The sequence below is a fragment of the Podarcis gaigeae genome (assembly GCF_964106915.1).
Source record: "Podarcis gaigeae genome assembly, chromosome: 2".
Classification (NCBI taxonomy): domain Eukaryota; kingdom Metazoa; phylum Chordata; class Lepidosauria; order Squamata; family Lacertidae; genus Podarcis; species Podarcis gaigeae.
In genome coordinates, this window is record NC_139679.1 from 123420969 (window position 1) to 123440670 (window position 19702).

The following is a 19702-nucleotide window of genomic DNA, read 5'->3' on the forward strand; positions in this document are numbered from 1 at the left end:
ATTGTTTCTATTTAAAGCATGCATTCTCAGTGAAAGGCCGGACAAGATGCAGAGAGAGAGAGAAACTGGAGCGGCTTCCCCAAGATGATCTGGAAAGAATCCTCTCTCTAGACAGCTACAGGATCTACAACACTCTGCAAGCCGTGGCTCATGCCTTAAATGCTGCATATTCATCTAGATCTAAGCAGAGGGGAACTGAGAGAATGAGACTTCAAAGGCTACAGCCATGGCAGGTATTTTCTTTCCCTTCATAGACATCTCAACTGAGCATGAGAATTGATTGTAGTGTTGCAGATATTGAATATTGTGCAGTTTGAAATGACTGGAAGCATAGGAACTGGAAGTATTCATTTCCTTTGGAAATGAATTATTGTCCAGGCGCATAGAAATATTATTCACTCTTTACTCGCAAAACTCTCTCTCTCTCTCTCTCTCTCTCTCTCTCTCTCTCTCTCTCTCTCTCTCTCCTGCCTTTCAGCCTCCAGGATGTTTGCTTTACCTTCAGGAGAGCTTCCTTTACATATTGACTCTATTGAGTTTTGGAGCCAAAGACAAAAAGGCAGCTCCCTTCAAAAAGGAGTTATTGCAATCCAATACCTTCATCACATGATCTAAGGTTACAACACTCACATGTTAGCTAGCAGAGAACAGCATCCAGTTAGTTAATCTTAATCTCAGCAAGAGACCGGAGCCCTTTAGAAAAAAACTACTATGGAAAAAACCCAAAGTTTGCAAAACACATTAGCCATTTTCCTTTTTAAACCTTCCTTAATACATATACTTTTTTCATTTCTTTTTGCTATTCTTATTCTTGCCTCATTGCACAGCTCCCTGAGCAACTGCTAACATCATGTGTCCAATTCTCCTTTCCCCGCAAGTTGGAATTATTTTTGGCAGGGGAGATGACATTGACCAGGCTGTCTCTAGTCTCTATTAATTTGACACCCGCTTGACTCTGCTCTGGCTCTCTGCTCCCTCCACCAAGCTCCTGCCTTTCCCTGCTGAAGCCCATATTGGAGATTTCATTCAGTTTGCCTTGAAAGGAAAAACGAACCTAATTTCTGAAACAATCCAAGGGGGCAGCATCCTTCAAAAACATGCTTACTAGGAGAAAATCACACAGAAATGCTGAAGAATTCTGATGAGCTTTTTATTATTTAAAAAATGCTTCAGAAATGTGGAGAACTGAATTTAAGATTGGCGTGTGTGAGAGAGAGAAAACAGTATGAACCAAAAGTGACAAGATCCCTCCATTACTATTTGAGTTTGCAACCAGCCCTAAGCAAAGGGGTAGTGGATTGTCAGTATGCTTCCATCATCATCATCATCATCATCATCATCATCATATAATTTTTATTAAATTTTAAATTGAACAATTCCAAATAAATATTTTACAAACTCTAAAATATCCAATGACTTCCCTTCTTCTCTTTCCTTGGTTCATTTTACATCTTATACACCCCTGTATATTTTGCTATAACCATTCAAATCAGTTTTCTACTTTTACATCCATCAAACATTATTTACGTGGTTGAATTTATCTTAATGCTGCCACTGTTTTCAGCTGTATAGTGTTATTTTTCATATATTCAGTAAATGCTTTCCACTCTTCTTTCAATGTATGTTCTTCTTGCTCTCTTATTCTTTATGTTAAATCTCCAATTTCTGCATATTCTGTCCACTTAAGCTGCCAATCCTCTTTAGCTGGGACCTCGCTGACTTTCCATTTGTGGGCTAGCAAAACAGGGGCCTATGCTTCCCTTTATTCTAAATGCTCTCATCTTTGCTTCTGTTCCAGCTCCACCCTTTCCTGGGAAGCACCCAGTTCTACAATTCTTCCATGGACAGAGTGTATTTGGATGAGAACGGGGAGCTGGCAGCCGACTTGGACATTGTGAACTGGGTGGTGTTCCCCAATAAATCCGTCCTCAGAGTGAAGTTTGGGAGTATCAACAGACAGGGATCCCCAGACCTGAAGTGCTCCATCGACCAGGAGGCCATTGTGTGGCCCAAGTGGCTCAATCAGGTGACGGGGAGTGGAAATCATGCCTGTCATTTTGCTGTCTTTTCTATGAGCTCTAATAAGTGCTCCCTGTTCTGTGGGCTGCTGCCCTCAGTTGCCTGTCAACTCCAGCACTGGGCTGTTGTTCCAGATAGTTCCTACAGCTCCCCTGCTCAGCTGGGTGCCAAAGGAGGCTTCCTGCTAAGCTGTGTGAATGGGGAAAGGGGGGTTCTTACATGTATTTCTATCAGTAGTGAATAGCTCATGGCCCATATACAGAACTTTGTTTAATGGAGGTCCTTTGTTTTTTTTCTGAATTTAATCATGAATCATTCATGTAATGGACAGGGGTGGGAATTGCCGAGTTTCAAGCTATAGCCTAGATACTACAGCAGATGACAACAAACTATCCCTCAAAGAACAATTCTCACTGACCCTCTTCGTCTTTGTGCCTAGACCCTTCCTACTTCCAGGTGTGTGGAAAGCTGTCGCCCTGGATCCGTCAAGGTGATTCAGGAAGGGAAGCCTCTTTGCTGTTATGAATGTCTTCCCTGTGCAGAAGGGACCATCTCCGCTCAGGAAGGTGGGTGACTCCAAGGGGAAGGCTGGCCTTGGGGAAGAGAGAAGGGATCCGTCAGGAATCTCTCAAAACCAATTCTGGGCAGGACACGGCTGGTATGGTTTATGTGTGGGAGGGAACTGGGTGGTTCAAATCATCATCATCATCAATCTCTTTTTATGATTATAGTTTACGATATTGTTCTAAAATGTATCATCATCATCATATATATAAATATATTAAGCTGATTGGGAAAGGAGGATATAAACATGTCAATCACTAAATGCCTGCCCACCCATTTCCCACTTCTTAGCCCTACTATTCATCCTTACTCCAAAAAATACCTTTGGTCAAATGTGAAGGAGTCTAAACCACGGAGCCTCTTGGTCTTGCTGATCGGAAGGTCAGCAGTTTGAAACCATGCGACGAGCTGAGGTCCCATTTCTCTGTCTCAGCTTCTTCCATCCTAGCAGTTTGAAAGCACAACAGTGCAAGTAAATGGATAGATGTCACTGCAGCGGGAAGTAAAGCTACTTCTGAGCTGGGAAGGAGGTAGGGTTGCGGGCCCACCCCCTCCCACACACGCGGGGGCTGGGTCTTAGCCCCCGCAAGATCGAGGGAATCCCCGGGCGTGTCTACGACCTGGCCCGCCCATCGGCGGGCTGTGGAGGCGTGGCCTAACCCATTTAAGGCTGGCGCACCCGGGGACCGCCCTCTTTGCCCCGTTCCAGCTGACCGGTTTTTCCCATCCCACCCACCCTTTAGGCTTAGCTAGCTTTGACCTTGGTATGGACTTCGGTTGGTCGCCGCGAGGGGCCTTGTAGGAATTTTTCCACTTGGCGCACTTCAGCCATTTGGTTTTTTCGCCTACCTCATAGCAAAACGTCACAACTTCATCAGTATTGGCGGTTAGGCATTGGCAGGGGTAATTGTTATGCAAATGAGGGGGGAGGAAGCGCCATAACTTTCCCCCAATGAAAAGGGTAGTCCAGTTGCCCTGTCCGAAACCTAGGGAGGTGAGGGCCTACGGCACGCCCCCGAGCGGTGACACCCGTGGGATCCTAGTTGGTGTACTTCAACAGGACTCCCACGGCTGGTGGATAACCCTTCCCGGTCACCATGCCGTGTACTCAGTAGGAGCCAATGCCTAAGGCCAATACCTTCCAATTCCTGTAATCAATAAAGTTGTGGCCTTTTACGCCCATTAACCTTACAGAATGTGTTATTAGTCTTCATTTCACAGGGAGGGACTTGCCACGCAAACGGTGTTTCCGTGCGCTCTGGCATCCGTCATGGTGCCCCTTTGCACCAGAAGCGGTTTAGTCATGCTGGCCACATGACCCAGAAAGCTGTCTGTGGACATACACCAGCTCCCTCAGCCTGAGGCGAGATGAACGCTGCACCCCATAGTTGCCTTTGACTAGACTTAACTGTCCCGGGGTCCTTAAGGAGGGAGATTGTTATGGACCTAGGGTAGATATTAGACTTCTGCACAGACCCCTGATCCTCCTTTTGGCCCTGGTATAGGGGGCTCCAAGTAGCCCAACCTGCCAGAGAGAAAGCAGGGGATCTCCAGCCCTGGAATCTGTTCAAAATTTCTTCGGGGTAGAGCTAATGTTTAGAAAAACCTAATTAAATACCTGCAGTGATCTGTGGCTGTCTAAGACTGACTTCTTCTATGACTGAATCTCTCCCAAGAGGCTGGATATTGCTCAGGGGTTGGCTGAATCCAGAGTAGTAGACATTTCTCTCTCTCTCTCTCTCTCTCTCTCTCTCTCTCTCTCTCTCTCTCTCTTTCTCTCTCTCTTTTGCAGATGCAGACCATTGCAAAAAATGCCCAGAAAATCAGCATCCAAACAAGGACCGAGATCAATGTGTGTTCAAGCATATCACCTTCCTAGCCTATGAAGAATCTCTGGGGGTTGTCCTACTTTCCCTTGCCCTACTGGGGTCCTTAGCCACAAGCTTTGATTTAGGAATCTTTATTAAATACAATGAAACTCCCATAGTCAAAGCCAACAACCGGGACCTCTCCTACATCCTCCTGGTTTCCCTCCTGCTTTCCTTTTTGTCCTCCTTCCTGTTCATTGGGAGGCCAAGGAAAGGGACCTGCCTTCTCCGACAAACAGCCTTCAGCATCATCTTCTCTGTTGCTGTTTCTTCTTTGTTGGCAAAAACCATCACTGTGGTTCTGGCCTTCCTGGCCACCAAGCCAGGGAACTCAGTGAGGAGATGGCTGGGGAAGAGTCTGGCCAATTCCATTGTCATTTCCTGTTCCTGTGTCCAAGTTGTCATCTGCATGATCTGGCTGGGGATCTCGCCACCATTCCCAGACTCTGACATGCACTCCCAGCCCGGGGAGATCATCCTGAAATGCAACGAAGGGTCTGTGACCATGTTTTATGTTGCCCTCGGCTACATGGGCTTCCTGGCTGCCATCTGCTTCACGGTGGCTTTCCTAGCCAGGAAGCTGCCTGGGGCCTTCAATGAAGCCAAGCTGATCACCTTCAGCATGCTGGTCTTCTGCAATGTTTGGATGTCCTTTGTGCCCACCTACCTGAGCACCAAAGGGAAATACATGGTAGCCGTGCAGGTCTTCTCCATCTTGGCCTCCAGTGCTGGGCTCCTGGGCTGCATCTTCATTCCCAAATGCTACATTATTTTGCTGAGACCTGATCTGAACGCAAAGGAGCACCTGACAGCAAAAACTAAAGATAGCATCTGATTCTTAAAATATTATTTTTCAAGAAGGTAGAGAAGTGATGTTCTTGAAAAATGATGTTTCAATTTAAAAAATCATTACCCTCATTTGATCACGTAGAACCAACCAACTTAATGGAAGTAGTTATGAAATTTGGCTGAAAATTTGTTAATACTTTGGAAGATATAGATCACATAGATCACAGGGAATTCACATTACCAACATTTTGTAATCAGTTGTGGAACGGAACAGGGGTGTCCACTGTCACTCCTGTTATTTTTCTTACTTTTAGAGAAATATCCCTCCAATTATACAATGCCCTTTCTGGCATAGGAGTGAGTATAAATGAAAATAAGAAATGTAGGCCTCTATGCAGACTAAACATACCCAATGTTAGGGTGCTATCAACGGTTCCTGGTTGACTGCCCAGGAAATTATAAAGACAAGGAAAAGTTTCTTACAGTCCTTTGCCCTCCCCTCCCCAAGCTTACAGAGTGAGGCCACAGAACCCAGCCTCCTGGATAATGGTGTTGTCCTGAGTGAATCTCCACCCCCAGTCTCTCCCACTTCCTAACTCATCATCATCGCCTCCTCTGCAGGTGCTGCTAAGTGCCCTCTGTCTTTGAGCTCTTTGCTCTCCTACTTTCAAGACTCGCTGGGTTCTGGGAGAATGTGTGTGTCTAGAATGCTTTCTAATGACATGTCAGCCAGGTGTTGCTCTGGCTCTCCCATGATTTCCCAACTTTTATCCTCATCTGCCTCTGAACTGTGACTTCCCTTTGTACTGTCTTCCTCTTCCTCCTCCCTGGGAGGGTCAGGATGGAGAGGTGGTCTCCCCCATTCCTCCCTGGCCCTTGGTCATCTTTGTCACCCTTCACCCCATACCTGCCAACTCATCAATATCTACCTTAATATATGGTGCCCAGAACTGGACACCGTATTCCAGGTGTGGTCTGACCAAGGCGGAATAGAGTGGGACTATTACGTCCCTTGATCTGGACACTATACTTCTGTTGAAGCAGACTAAGATTTCACTTTTATAAACTTTATAGAACTGTTTAGAACTTTTACAGCTGTTTGGAACTTCCAAAACTGTATTGGAGAATCACGGGAGGCGGGAGCCATCCGTACTGCAGACACCAAGAAGCAATCAGGGTGCGTCGCACAATCAAAGTGGTGCGGGAACTTTATGGTCCTTGTGTTCAGGACCCTTGTGTTTCTGGGACCCATAGATGGTTGTGGGGACATGCAACAGATGACGCTTATAGAGAGCATGAAACCCACAAAAATGTTTAGCTCCATTGGGCCCATAATTTTAAATAGGGGGAAGTTTCAGGGAGCATGTGGAAGATTGGGGAAAATGAAAACCCATTCCTCCTGATCAGAACTGATGAGTTGATGACCACTGTAAGCAGATGAAAACATTAGCAGGATTGCAATAACACTTGTAATGTAGCAATTGCTATGGAGGAAACGGAGTGATGTAAAACATGGACTATTGAACACTATGCAGTTGAAAACCCATGGAGGGGAAGGTGAGAAGTCCAAAGATTTGGAGAGATCTTTAAATATACATATGTATGGTTGTATTGTTATAATCTTATACTTGTAAAATCAAATAAAAACTATTAAAAGAAAAGAATTGATGAGTTGGTTGTGTTGAGTGCTCACAGCCCATCCCAAGCAAAACGTTCAGGTTCTTTGGGCCCTTAATCCAAAATGGGGGCTGAAGGGGCCACATAGGTCAGGGGGACAATTCACATAGGGGGTTCAAGCAACCCACCCTGAAAACAACATTAGGTTCATCCCTCTCTTAAACCAAAATAGGATTTCAGGGGCCACCTGGAAGGTTGGGGGGCTCTAACACATCCCTTGGGATTGCAGGGGGGTGAGATGGTTGTGCACAACCTGCCACCCTCAAAAATATGTTTGTGGTGACATTTACAACTACCCCGTTTGGGGTGTCCTAAAAGCAGGAGGGAAAGAAGGAAGAGCACAGCCACTTTTCATTTGTGATGTAGGCTTTTTGCTCTATCCCTCTCACCGTCTGCAGCTGTTTAGGGAATTGACAAGACAGAGGATATTTTATGTACCAAACCTTTCAGACTCAGTGCGAGAAATTATGAATCTCTGGAGAAATCCCTGGGAAAAATAAGAATATTTATGAGTCGGGGAAGCATCGCCCTGGCAACCTTCTGGAGTCTCTCTGTGGCTTGATGAGCAGATGCAGAGCTGGAGAAAACATGTTTGCAAGAACACAGAGAAGCAGCTGCCCTGTTTTGACGTGGGCCAGCATAGGGTGGAAAGGTCAGCTTGGATTTTAAATGGCAATGCATCTTCGTTGGGGTCAGGACCAATATATTATTTTAGGAAGTGTGCAAATATATACACGCTCTACATAGAGTACCTACATCTGGACACTGTGAACTCATGAAACCTACTCCCTTTACAAGAATATTCTTATTTTTATTCTTTATTATTTATTGAGTTTATTTACTGTTGTATACATAGAGTTCTCAGCGAAGTTCACAGAGAAGATCACAACATATATAACCAGAATAAAAACAACAACCCAATAACACCCACACACTGAAAGAAGCCACATTTTAAACGGGTACAGGATTTCAGTCAGGTCAACCAAAGGCCTGGTTAAAGGGGAAGGTTTTTGCCTGGTGCCTAAAGGTCTATAATGAAGGCGCCAGACAAACTTCCCTGTCGAGCCACTGCAGAGAAGGCCCTGTTCTTGTGTTGCCGCTCTACGGACCTCTCAAGGAGGAGGCACACGAAGGAGGGCCTCAGAAGATGATCTCAGGGTCCAGGTAGGTTTATATGGGAAGAGGCGGTCCTTGAGGTATTGCAGTCCTGAGATCACGCTGACATGCCTGGATCTCCACATCCCCAAGGCCATCTTCCCCCTTATCAGACACATTCTTTACTAACTGAACCTTCTGGACAATCTGAATTATCACAAAAGCTTTGTCTCCTTGTGCATTCTCTGAGGTTTACAAAGAACTCTAAGTAATAATAATAATAATAATAATAATAATAATAATAATAATAGTTACAGATAGGTAGCCGTGTTGGTCTGCCATAGTCAAAACAAAATAAAAAAATTCCTTCCAGTAGCACCTTAAAGACCAACTAAGTTAGTTCTAGGTATGAGCTTTCGTGTGCATGCACACTTCTTCAGATAATATATAAGATATATAAGATAAGATATCTGAAGAAGTGTGCATGCACACGAAAGCTCATACCTAGAACTAACTTAGTTGGTCTTTAAGGTGCTACTGGAAGGAATTTTTTTATTTTGTTTTGAATAATAATAATAATAATAATAATAATAATAATAATAATAATAATAATTTATTATATATACCCCGCCCATCTGCCATCTGGCTGAGCTTCCCCAGCCACTCTCAGCGGCTTCCAATCAAATGTTAAAAACAATGCAGCATTAAATATTAAAAACATCCCTAAACAGGGCTGCCTTCAGATGTCTTTTAAAGACAAGATAGCTACTTATTTCCTTCACATCTGAAGGGAGGGCATTCAACAGGGTGGGCGCCACTACCGAGAAGGCCCTCTGTCTGGTTCCCTGTAACCTCACTTCTCGCAATGAGAGAACCGCCAGAAGGCCCTTGGCGCTGGATCTCAGTATCCAGGCTGAATGATGGGGGTGGAGACGCTCCTTCAGGTATACTGGGCCAAGGCCATTTAGGGCTTTCAAGGTCAACACCAACACTTTGAATTGTGCTTGGAAACGTACTGGGAACCAATGCAGATCTCTCAGGACCGGTGTTATGTGGTCCCGATGGCCACTTCCAGTCACCAGTCTAGTTGCCACATTCTGGATTAATCTCAGTTTCTGGGTCACCTTCAAAGGTAGCTCCACGTAGAACACAGTCATCCCCACCAAACAGAACTTTATTTCTCCAATACAACACAACTTAAGTACAGGCAACTTGTCGTTTGCACAGGGGTTGCATTCTGGGTCATCGCACAGCAGCAGTTGCGCAAAAGCCCATTTCGCACGCACACCCCCATCTTCTAGGGCCGAAAATGACGTGTGGGTTGCACACGCACGTCAATCTATCGCTCGCATGATGTTCCCCAGCTGCATAAGAAAAAATGCTTACTAAAATACAAGTTTCATAACATAAGTTATGTCCTGCTTATCTCCCATACAGCTGTAACATATAATGCATCTCTAACAGCAACAGCTTGGAAGGAAAAGGGGGGGGGGGAATCAACGATGAAGTATTTAAAGTACATCTTTTAAATAAGGCATCTTTTCTATTTACACTGATGTCCCTATGATGAGTTTTCTATCTGAACAATCATTTTCTACGCTAACATCCTGCTGAAGATTTCTTCTTCTCTAGTAGGATTTCTGTTTATCACTGAAACTTTTTTCCATGGTTCGTGGACTACGTTCGTTCAGGCAATCGGGGAATCGTAGAGTTGGAAGGGCCAGGAGAGTAATCTAGTCCAAACCCCTGCAATGGGAGAATCTTAACTCATTCATGGCAGCTGGCTGTCCAACACTCCAAGGAAGGAGAGTCCACAATCTTCCGAGGTGAGGGAGTCCGTTCCACTGTCAAACAAGTGGAATACTGTTGGAAAGTTCTTCCTGACATTTAGTCAGAATCTCCTGCCTCGGAACTTGAATCCATTGGATTTGGTCCTACCTTCCAGAGCAGGAGAAAAGAAGCTTGCTCCATCTTCCATGGAACAGACGTTCAGATATTTGAAGGTACTCTATCACATCTCCTCTCAGTTTCCTCTTTTCCAGGCTAAATGCACCCAACTCCTTCAACTGTTCCTCATAAGGCTTGGTTTCCAGACCCTTGATCATCTTGGTCCCCCTTCTCTGCACATACAATCTTCTTAAATTGTGGTGCCCAGAACTGCACACAGTATTCCATGTGTCTGCTGACAGAGGCTAAATAGGGCAGTACTATTCAGCCTTGGTCAGACCACACCTAGAATATTGTGTCCAGTTCTCGGCACCACAATTTAAGAACATTATATTTGCAGAAGAGGGCGACCAAGACCAGTACCAGCACTTTTTCTCTAGAAAAAAGGGTGCCAGAACTGATCCCTCATTAACCCCTTCATCACTATCAATTCTGTGTGGTTTGGCGCAAACATGTTTCTCTCCACTTGTGCCACCTGTAGTTGGAGCCACAGAGTCCAGGTTGTCGCAGAGGTACTGGAGCTGATTCTCTCCCCCCTTGTAATTATCAAAATCACTGTGATTTATTCTCTCGCTCTCTGCAACACTCCATGGTTGTTTCCCTGCCTTCGAGTCCAACAGCAACGAAAAGCAGAATCAAGTCACATCTCGAACAGAGCCCCAGGGAAATTGGTGCAAAGTTGGTGCATAAAGGGGTCGTTTGCCACTGAGAGCCTGGGTGGAGGTTTAGGGTAGTTGCAGGGCAGCAGACTCTGTTGGAGCGAGAAGAGAGCTGCAGCTCAGAGGTAGAGCATCTGCTTTGCATGCAGAAGGTCGCAGGTTCAATCCCTGGCATTTCCAGGTACCTCTGGGAGAGACCCTCTGCCTGAAAGCCCGTAGAGCTGACTGCCAGTCAGTATAGGCAGTAGTGATGTAAATGAACAGATTTGGTAGAAGGCATTTATCAAGGTTCCTGATCCTACCATCATACACTTGGTCTCTGAATTTCTAGCTGGGCTCCTGGCTGAGTGAAGACCCTGCAGTTGAGGGCAGTCTCAGGGGAGGTAGCAGGCAGAGCCAACATGATCATCCTCATTCTGCTGCTCCTGCTAATGCCCCGCGACGTCTATGGGGCAGCAAAGGCAAAATGCCCCTTGAATCTGATCCCAGATGAAAACGAAGCCGTGAATTACTACATGCCAGGAGACCACCTCATTGGCGGAGTCCTATCTCCAAAAAGGGGTTTCTTTGAACCATTCCTGTTTTCCAAACCTCCATTGTCTAAGACTATAGCGTAAGTCCCGGAATGAATGTTTTGAATAAATTCTTTTATGCAACTGACAGATGGAAAAGTATTCCCCCCCTTTCTTTTCTTCCTTTCCCCTCCTTTTTAAGCTTTTAGGAAGAACTTCCTGACAGTAAGAGCTGTTTGACAGTGGAATTTGCTGCCCAGGAGTGTGGTGGAGTCTCCTTCTTTGGAGGTCTTTAAGCAGAGGCTTGACAACCATATGTCAGGAGTGCTCTGATGGTGTTTCCTGCTTGGCAGGGGGTTGGACTCGATGGCCCTTGTGGTCTCTTCCAACTCTATGATTCTATGATTCTATGATTCTAAGCTTTCCCTTCAACTTCAGTGTCCTCTGCTCTGGGCCATTGTTGGGGTCCACACACACACACACATTAGGGGGCTGAGGGATTGATAGAAGGACCCTGTGTGAGAGGCAAGGAAGATCTCCCAGGGTGAGAGACTGGGAGAAGCTCCCAGCTGAGAACTGGGAGGGTCCACCACTTTCTGTTAATGACAAGGGCTAAGAGCTACCTTTGAGAGAGGACTCTGTGAGAACTCGTTCTCTGTTTTTGTGTTAATTTAAATTTGTTTCTTTACGCTTGCGGAACACCATTTGCCACTTTAATGCTCATTTGTCCAGTTTGGGTGAATCATTTGCAGAGTGTCCGTAACGAGGTACTGGCATGTCTTCTCTTTCCTGATCGCCATTCGTGAGGTCAACCAGAACCCCAAGCTCTTACCCAACGTGACCCTGGGATACAGCTTCTATGAGAACCTTTTCAATGAAAGAATCACTTCCGATGCCATGATAGACCTGCTTGTGGGTGGCAAAAGCAGCAACATCCCAAACTACCAGTGTGGGAAACGGAATAACCTGCTGGCTGTTCTTGAAGGGGCCAATTCGGACATCTCCAGACAGATTTCAACCATGCTGAGCATGTACAAAATCCCACAGGTATCTACTCTCTGAGTAAATCAAGAACGAGCCTTTTCTTGAAGCCCATTCTCGAGATTCCACCACAATTGAGGGTGCCCCCCAAAAGAAGAGCTTGGGGGTGGATGAAATCTCCCTTTATAGAGATAAAATAGAAAAGATGCAAACTTGAAACTTGAGATGTATATTTTCAGGATGATTGTAATTTTTGTAATTTTTAAAACTGCATTTTAAATCATTGTAATCTGGGAAGTGAAGGGTGAATGGCAGGTGAATCACCATAAACATAATACAATAAAACCATATCTGTACACACACCATAATGTTGTTGTTGTCACCCATCTGTCTTGAGAGACAGTGGACTGTTATCATGATGACTCTTGCCTTTTCCTCTTTCCTCATTAGCTCAGCTATGGCTTTGCTCTTGATGACAAAACCCAGTTCCCTTTTGTCTACCGGATGTTCCAAAACGAAGAAGCCCAGTGCCTGGGGATTGTCAAACTGCTCCTGCATTTCGGGTGGATGTGGGTCGGCCTCTTTACCCCAGACAATGACAACGGAGAAAGGTTCAGGAGGGCTTTGACATCTCAGCTCATCGGGAACAACATCTGCGTTGCCTTCTCCAAAAGGCCGTATGAAACATGGTTCCAGAGTGACTCTCCAGACATGTGGAGACGAGTCAATGTATTTGTTTGCTATGCAGATTCTGGCTTTGCTTTTGGTCCTGTTGTCACGGTGCAACAAATGCTGGAAGAGAAGCTGACAGCAGCTGCGGGGAAAGTCTGGATCACCACAGCTGTGCAGGACATCAACATGATCTTGTATTATGATTTTGCCTTGTTCCGGCACATTCTCGGCTCGTTCTCATTCACGAAGACAAGCAAGCAGGTGAAGCAAGACTTCTACGAACCATATTCCTCCTTTCTCGAGTCACTTTGGAAGAGCGCATTTGACTGCTCCAAGCACGAGTTGTCTGTGAAAGGCTGGACAAGATGCACAGCGCATGACGAAATGGATCTCCTGCCACAACGTGAGCGTGAAAGGATCCTGTCCCAGGACAGCTACAGGAACTACGACATTGTCCAGGTCCTGGCCCATGCTTTGAATGCTGTTTATTCACAGAGATCCAAACACAAGTTCACAAGGGATGGCGCTAGGTTGGAACTTCAAAGGCTGCATCCATGGCAGGTAGGGATGGAAATGTCCATTTCAGTCTCTTCCCTCTACCACAACCCTGAATTCATTCCTCCAGATTTCTGAGCAATTTCTGAGTTATTTTTGTTTGTTGTTTTTTTTTAAAACCCTCACGAAATTTCTTCTGCACTTGAGTGCAAATTTATGCATGCATCTTTGACCCATGTACACATCTTCACAAGCCATTTCTCCTAACAAAAAAGAATGCAGCATAAATCCTCTTTTAAAGACATCCAAGTTGTTGAACATCACTGTGGGAGAGAGCTCCACAGGTTAACTATGCACTGCATGAATAAGTACTTCATTTTATCTATCCTCAGTCTTTAGCGAAGGATGCGTAAGAAGCCTTATAAATGCAATAAATAAATATATAACAACTCCAGTCATCCCCAGAAAGAGGTGATTCATGCATTGGGAGTGGGGTGGAGTGTTAACCCTGGAACCCCAGTAAGGGGAACTCCAGTCGTAGGAATATGACATATGTCCTCTTTTTGTAGGACATGTCCTCTTTTTCATGGGTAGAGTCATCATAGAGATCCATAGTTAAAAGCAGATGCCATCAATGCGTCCTCTTTTTTTGCCCTTTGAAATATGGCAGCCCTGGAGCTCACAGGGAACAGGGATGAGGTATTGTGTTGAACCAAAGTTGAACTGTTCCTGAAGCTCTTTGCAAATGCCATCCTGGCAGTCAAGACGACCCCACAATTAATTGGCAGTTGTTGCAGCAGTGAGCTCCTTTATGCATATATTTGCTTGCTTTGATAATAAGCTAATTGGCTTGCTTTGATGTGATCCTTACCTGTGGGCTTGGGGTGCTGGGCTCTGAGCCCAGAAAGGGGAACTATCAGCAAGATGTGGGTACTTGCCACCTGTGCCCTCATCTGGTCAGGTGAAGTGATGGGAAGTCCTGGTGAAAGTGACCTTTGCCACTTTGTGGATACTCAATGTTTGCTTGGGCGCGGACAAGCCATCTCCTTGCGGTTATGTACATGCTAAGTCTATAAAGGTTGAGAGACCCAACTGGCTGATTTGCTGCAAGTCTACACCTTTCTTTTTAATAAAGCACTAGAACTGATCGCTCTGGCATTTTTGACATCCTTGCTTGGTGTCACTGCACTCAAACACTCCCAGGCACCCTCCTTTGGGCCTGATCTTCGGGAGAGATATCCAACACTGTTTCTGAATGTTTTCCAAATGCTGGCGTTTCCTCTATCATTCTAGTTTATCGCTTTCTTAAGAGAAGCCCACCTTGCTAATACTACTTCTGTCGATGGGAAGGAGGAGCCGGCAGCCGACTTCGACATCATAAATTGGGTGCGGTTTCCCAACAAGTCTCACGGGAGAGTGAAAGTTGGGAGTGTCGGAGGACAGCATTCCCAACAATTCACCATCAACCCAGGCGCTGTGGAGTGGCCCTTTCCATTTAACAAGGTAGAGGAAACGGCTTGTTTCTATTTCGTCCCTTTGCTGTCTCTAACACGGACTCACGTCCATTAAGTTAAAGCCCTTTCCGCACAGCCAAGTATACAGAGCCTGTGGTCGGACCGCTATGAAAGTGGCAGCTAGACCGTGAAAGGGCCCTGGGCGAGAGGCAAGGAACTGGAGAGTCTGCAGTGTGATCGACTGGGAGAGGAAAGCAAATCTCCCAGGTGAGATCTGAGAGGGCCAGTCCTTTTCTGTGGGGGTGGTAGGAGTGAGAACTAGTTTTTGTCAGTACACCTTTCAACCGATGTCACTGACTGGGCTCAATAACTGGTTCTGCCCCGACTGGGCTAGGTGACTGGAGCACTTTCAGAAGACCTTCCAATCCTGGAAAACAGGTCCCAGTGCAGTGGACCCACAACTGTGCATTGTGAGCACAAGACTCACGCAGAGTATAAATGACACAGAAGCTAGCTGTGAAGCATGTTGCTGTTGTTGTTTAGTCGTTTAGTCGTGTCCGACTCCTCGTGACCCCATGGACCAGAGCATGCCAGGTACTCCTGTCTTCCACTGCCTCCTGCGGTTTGGCCAAACTCATGCTGGTAGCTTCGAGAACACTGTCCCACCATCTCGTCCTCTGTCACCCCCTTCTCCTTGTGCCCTCCATCTTTCCCAACATCAGGGTCTTTTCCAGGGAGTCTTCTCTTCTCATGAGGTGGCCAAAGTACTGGAGCCTCAGCTTCAGGATCTGTCCTTCCAGTGAGCACTCAGGGCTGATTTCCTTCAGGTCTGATCTTCTTGCAGTCCATGGGACTCTCAAGAGTCTCCTCCAGCACCATAATTCAAAAGCATAAATTCTTCAGCGATCAGCCTTCTTTAGGGTCCAGCTCTCACTTCCATACATCACTACTGGGAAAACCAGAGCTCCCTTCATGGATCGCTGCCTTGCCGTGGCGAAGGGACTTTCAGAGAAGCTATGAGCTATGTCGCGCAGGGCCACCCAAGATGGACAGGTCATAGTGGAGAGTTTTGACCAAATGTGATCCACCTGGAGGAGGAACTGGCAAGCCACTCCAGTATCCCTGCCAAGAAAACTCCACGGACAAAGACTGGCTGTGAAGCATAACTCCTTTTATTTCTAATAGCTACTGCAAACTAATGAACTACTGGCTTGCATGAGTGTTACATCTCCCACTCAGCCATCTGGTCACTACATAGATAAGACTCTCTCCACACACAGAGCCAGGCGGTCAGTCAGGAGCGGAAGAGGAGGAGAGCAGTTTCCGCCCCCTCCTTTCTCAAAACATCAGATCAGGAGATTCTAGCAGTGGGAGGGGTGAAAATATCAACAGTTTTGTACATGCACTTTGCGCACTGTTTCTGCGCTTTACATACGATGCCGCTGGTCCCCCCCCCTTAATTTTCAGAGGGCTGTTGTTATTAGGAAGCCATTATGCAATACAGTGGTACCTCGGGTTAAGTACTTAATTCATTCCGGAGGTCCGTACTTAACCTGAAACTGTTCTTAACCTGAAGCACCACTTTAGCTAATGGGGCCTCCTGCTGCTGCCACACCGCTGGAGCACAATTTCTGTTCTCATCCTGAAGCAAAGTTCTTAACCTGAAGCACTATTTCTGTATTTATGTAACCCGAGGTACCACTGTATAGTTGCCCCTGAGACAATAATATGGCCCATCTGTTTCAGTACCCTGTTCTCCCAGTGGCCAGTCACATTGTGGGAAGTCTGTAGGCAGGACCTGAGCATAACAGCGCTCTGGCCCCCTGCAATTCCCAACAACTGCCGTGAGTCAGAGGCACATTGCCTCAGACAGTGGAGGCAGAACATAGCATTGTACTCCGTCCAAGTTGATGACCATCACTGTTTCCTGTGGGAGAGAGTTCCAAAGTATAACTATGCGTAGAAAAGCCAGTTATGGGTTCCACAGCCGTGCGATTATAATGTATATTCTACAAAAAATGTTTTTCCCCTCTTGATGCTTCCTTTCTTTCAGACTGTACCCCGTTCCAGGTGCGCCAATAGCTGTCGCCCCGGATACGCCAAAGAGATTCAGGAAGGGCAGCCAGGTTGCTGCTACTCTTGTGCTCCTTGTGCGGAAGGGACCATCTCCGCTCAGGAAGGTGAGCGACTCTGAAGGAAAGATGTTCTTGGGTTTGGGCACTTTGAATTCCCATCGTCAATTCCATGAAGCTGTGGCGGGGCACCTAATTAGGCTCACCAGTTTTCCCCGTTGGAACGACCTTTCTGGTGAAGCCATGCTACATATAAAGCTTTGTATTTTTCTTTATAAACCTTCATAAAATTTATTAAAAATAAAAAAGATAAAAAAGATAATGTTTGTTTATAGAAAGTGGTTTTGTTGGGTGTTATATTAGATTGAACAAAGTGAATATTGTTATTTATAGCAAACAGATGAAGAATCGGACGTTCTTTATTTTCTGGATCTTTTTCCCCATCTTTCTCTTTTAACCTCACTCTTTTTTCTTTCTCTATCCTCTCCCCTTTGTGTGTGTGTGTGTGTGTGTGTGTGTGTGTGTGTGTGTGTGTCTATATTGCATCTAGGTAAAAGTCTTGGTTTGGTTTAACAAAAGGAGAAAAGATATTAAGTTTTGCCTTGTTCTTTATAAACCTTCATAAAATTTATTTTTAAAAATAAAAATCATGCCCACTTGCAAAGGTTAATGGGCCAGGTCAAAAGAGTCTTCTGAAGACCTGGAGATCAGCTGATGAGGAAGAGCTGCACGTCCCTCTGAGCAGCTGAATAGTGAGACTTCCAATCCTCGCAGAGGACACTTTGCATGCCTTTTGTGAAAAGCTCAGCAAGGCACTTTCAAGCCCCAAATATCACTTGATTGTCAGGGGTTCAAAGCGCAGCATCAGCCAATGTCACTAAGTCACAATGTGATTGTCAGGTTGGTCACCCCTCCCATTTGTAAAAACTGGCCCATGAGGAGTAAAGGTGGCTTCCGGCATATATAAAAACATTAAACCTTAAAACGCTTCCCTATACATGACTGCCTCCAGATGTTTCCTAAATGTTATATAATTACTCATCTCCTTGACATCTGATGGGAGGGCATTCCACAGGGTGGGTGCCACTACCAAGAAGGCCCACTGTCTGGTTCACCACAACATCATCTGGTTTGCCTACAGAAGGCTCCACGTTCAGTCTCTGCCATCTCCACTTAGGGATGTGCAATACCCTTGTCTGAAATCCTGGAAAGCCACAGTCGAGCAAGAATGGACAATACAGGGAGGACTGTATTGCCTAGCAACGGTGATGATGTCACAATGGACAATGGCAACCCCTCCTCCATGCTGCTGGTTCTGTTCTAAGCATTGGTGCTGGTGGTAGAAAAATCACATTTTTATTTTTCAGATGCAGACCATTGCAAGAAATGCCCAGAAAATCAGCACCCAAACAAGGAACAAAGTCAATGTGTGCCCAAGATTATCACCTTCCTGGCCTATGAAGAATCCTTGGGGATCCTCCTGACTTCCTTTGCTCTCTTATTGTCCTTGACCACAGGGATTGTGCTAGGAATCCTCTTCAAATACCTTGACACTCCCCTAGTCAAAGCCAACAACAGGGACCTCTCCTACATTCTCCTTGTTTCCCTCCTGCTTTCCTTTTTGTCCTCCTTCCTCTTTATTGGCCAGCCAAGAAAAGCGACCTGCATTCTCCGACAAACAATCTTCAGCATCATCTTCTCAATTGCTGTCTCTTCTGTCTTGGCAAAAACCATCACTGTGGTTCTGGCCTTCCTGGCCACCAAGCCAGGGAACAGGGTGAGGAGATGGCTGGGGAAGAGTCTGGCCAACTCCATCGTCATTTCCAGTTCCTGTGTCCAAGTTGTCATCTGCATGATCTGGCTGGGGATCTCGCCACCATTCCCAGACTCTGACATGCACTCCCAGCCTGGAGAGATCATCCTGCAATGTAATGAAGGATCTGCTGCCATGTTTTATGTTGCCCTTGGCTACATGGGCTTCCTGGCTGCCATCTGCTTCACTGTGGCTTTCTTAGCAAGGAAGCTGCCTGGGGCCTTCAATGAAGCCAAGCTGATCACCTTCAGCATGCTGGTCTTCTGCAGTGTTTGGGTGTCCTTTGTGCCCACCTACCTGAGCACCAAGGGGAAATACATGGTAGCCGTGCAGATCTTCTCTATGTTGGCCTCCAATGCTGGGCTCCTGGGCTGCATCTTCCTTCCCAAGTGCTACATTATTGTACTGAAGCCTCATCTGAACACAAAGGAGCACCTCACAATGAAGACAAAAGCTTCTATCTGATCTTTCCACTAGTGTTAGGGAAATAAGGTCCATAAGCAATTTGCAGCGGATGTGAGGATAGCCATTTAAGAAAACCATGCTCGATGTTATGTGTAATCAGATTCCTCTAAGCTGCTACAGCCTTCGGAGGGGCTGGTCATCATACTCTGTCTATAGAAGTCCACTGTAGCATTGATGTATTTGAACCCACAGCCACATAACACCCATCCCACATTTTTAAGAACTCAATATTTTAGTGTGGCAGCAGCAGCTACATTTCAGAACTTCTTGCTAACTGATATCCAGCTGTTCCCTTCATTGTATGGTTTTTGGCTCCTACTAAAACCATTTTTCTTTAGAGGCTACCCAGATGTACAGAAAGCTGATGGAAGTTTTAATCTGTTTTGAATCTGCTGTTATATTAACTTCTTGAAAGTCTTAAATTATGGATATTACTTTTTCTTGTTGATTTTCTTTTTTCGTCTTTTTTTGCAAATAGCTTTGAGGAGTTTTTTTTTTTAAAAAAACACCATGTGGTGTATGTGTTTTATGAAATAAATAATAAATTAAATTTACATCCTGCTCTTCATCTGAAAGGATCCCAGGATAACAGGTGCATAAGTGTTAAAACCATTAAAAAC

The 19702-nt window shown here is 45.5% G+C and overlaps 2 protein-coding genes and 1 long non-coding RNA gene across 3 annotated transcripts in view; 2 read left to right on the forward strand and 1 right to left on the reverse strand.

The window, feature by feature from the left end:
- Positions 1–11549, reverse strand: part of LOC310838315 — a 110729-nt gene extending 99180 nt beyond the window's left edge. The window contains exon 1 of the long non-coding RNA XR_014560920.1: positions 11347–11549. This is a non-coding gene — a long non-coding RNA (uncharacterized lncRNA). The remainder of the gene's footprint in view (positions 1–11346) is intronic.
- On the forward strand, positions 1400–6898 carry LOC310837641 (vomeronasal type-2 receptor 26-like). Its single transcript, XM_083724554.1, has 3 exons — positions 1400–2026; positions 2459–2585; positions 4376–6898. The coding sequence occupies exons 1-3, from the start codon at positions 1772–1774 to the stop codon at positions 5284–5286; spliced, it is 1293 nt and encodes a 430-aa protein (XP_083580680.1). The 5' UTR covers positions 1400–1771; the 3' UTR covers positions 5287–6898.
- Positions 11550–12027: 478 nt separating the features above from the next.
- LOC310835973 (vomeronasal type-2 receptor 26-like) lies at positions 12028–19362 on the forward strand (the record flags this gene model as incomplete). The annotated part of the gene is made up of 5 exons (XM_083720942.1): positions 12028–12177; positions 12562–13344; positions 14572–14781; positions 16786–16912; positions 18172–19362. The coding sequence occupies 5 exons, from the start codon at positions 12028–12030 to the stop codon at positions 19080–19082; spliced, it is 2181 nt and encodes a 726-aa protein (XP_083577068.1). The 3' UTR covers positions 19083–19362.
- Between the last annotated feature and the right edge of the window lie 340 nt (positions 19363–19702).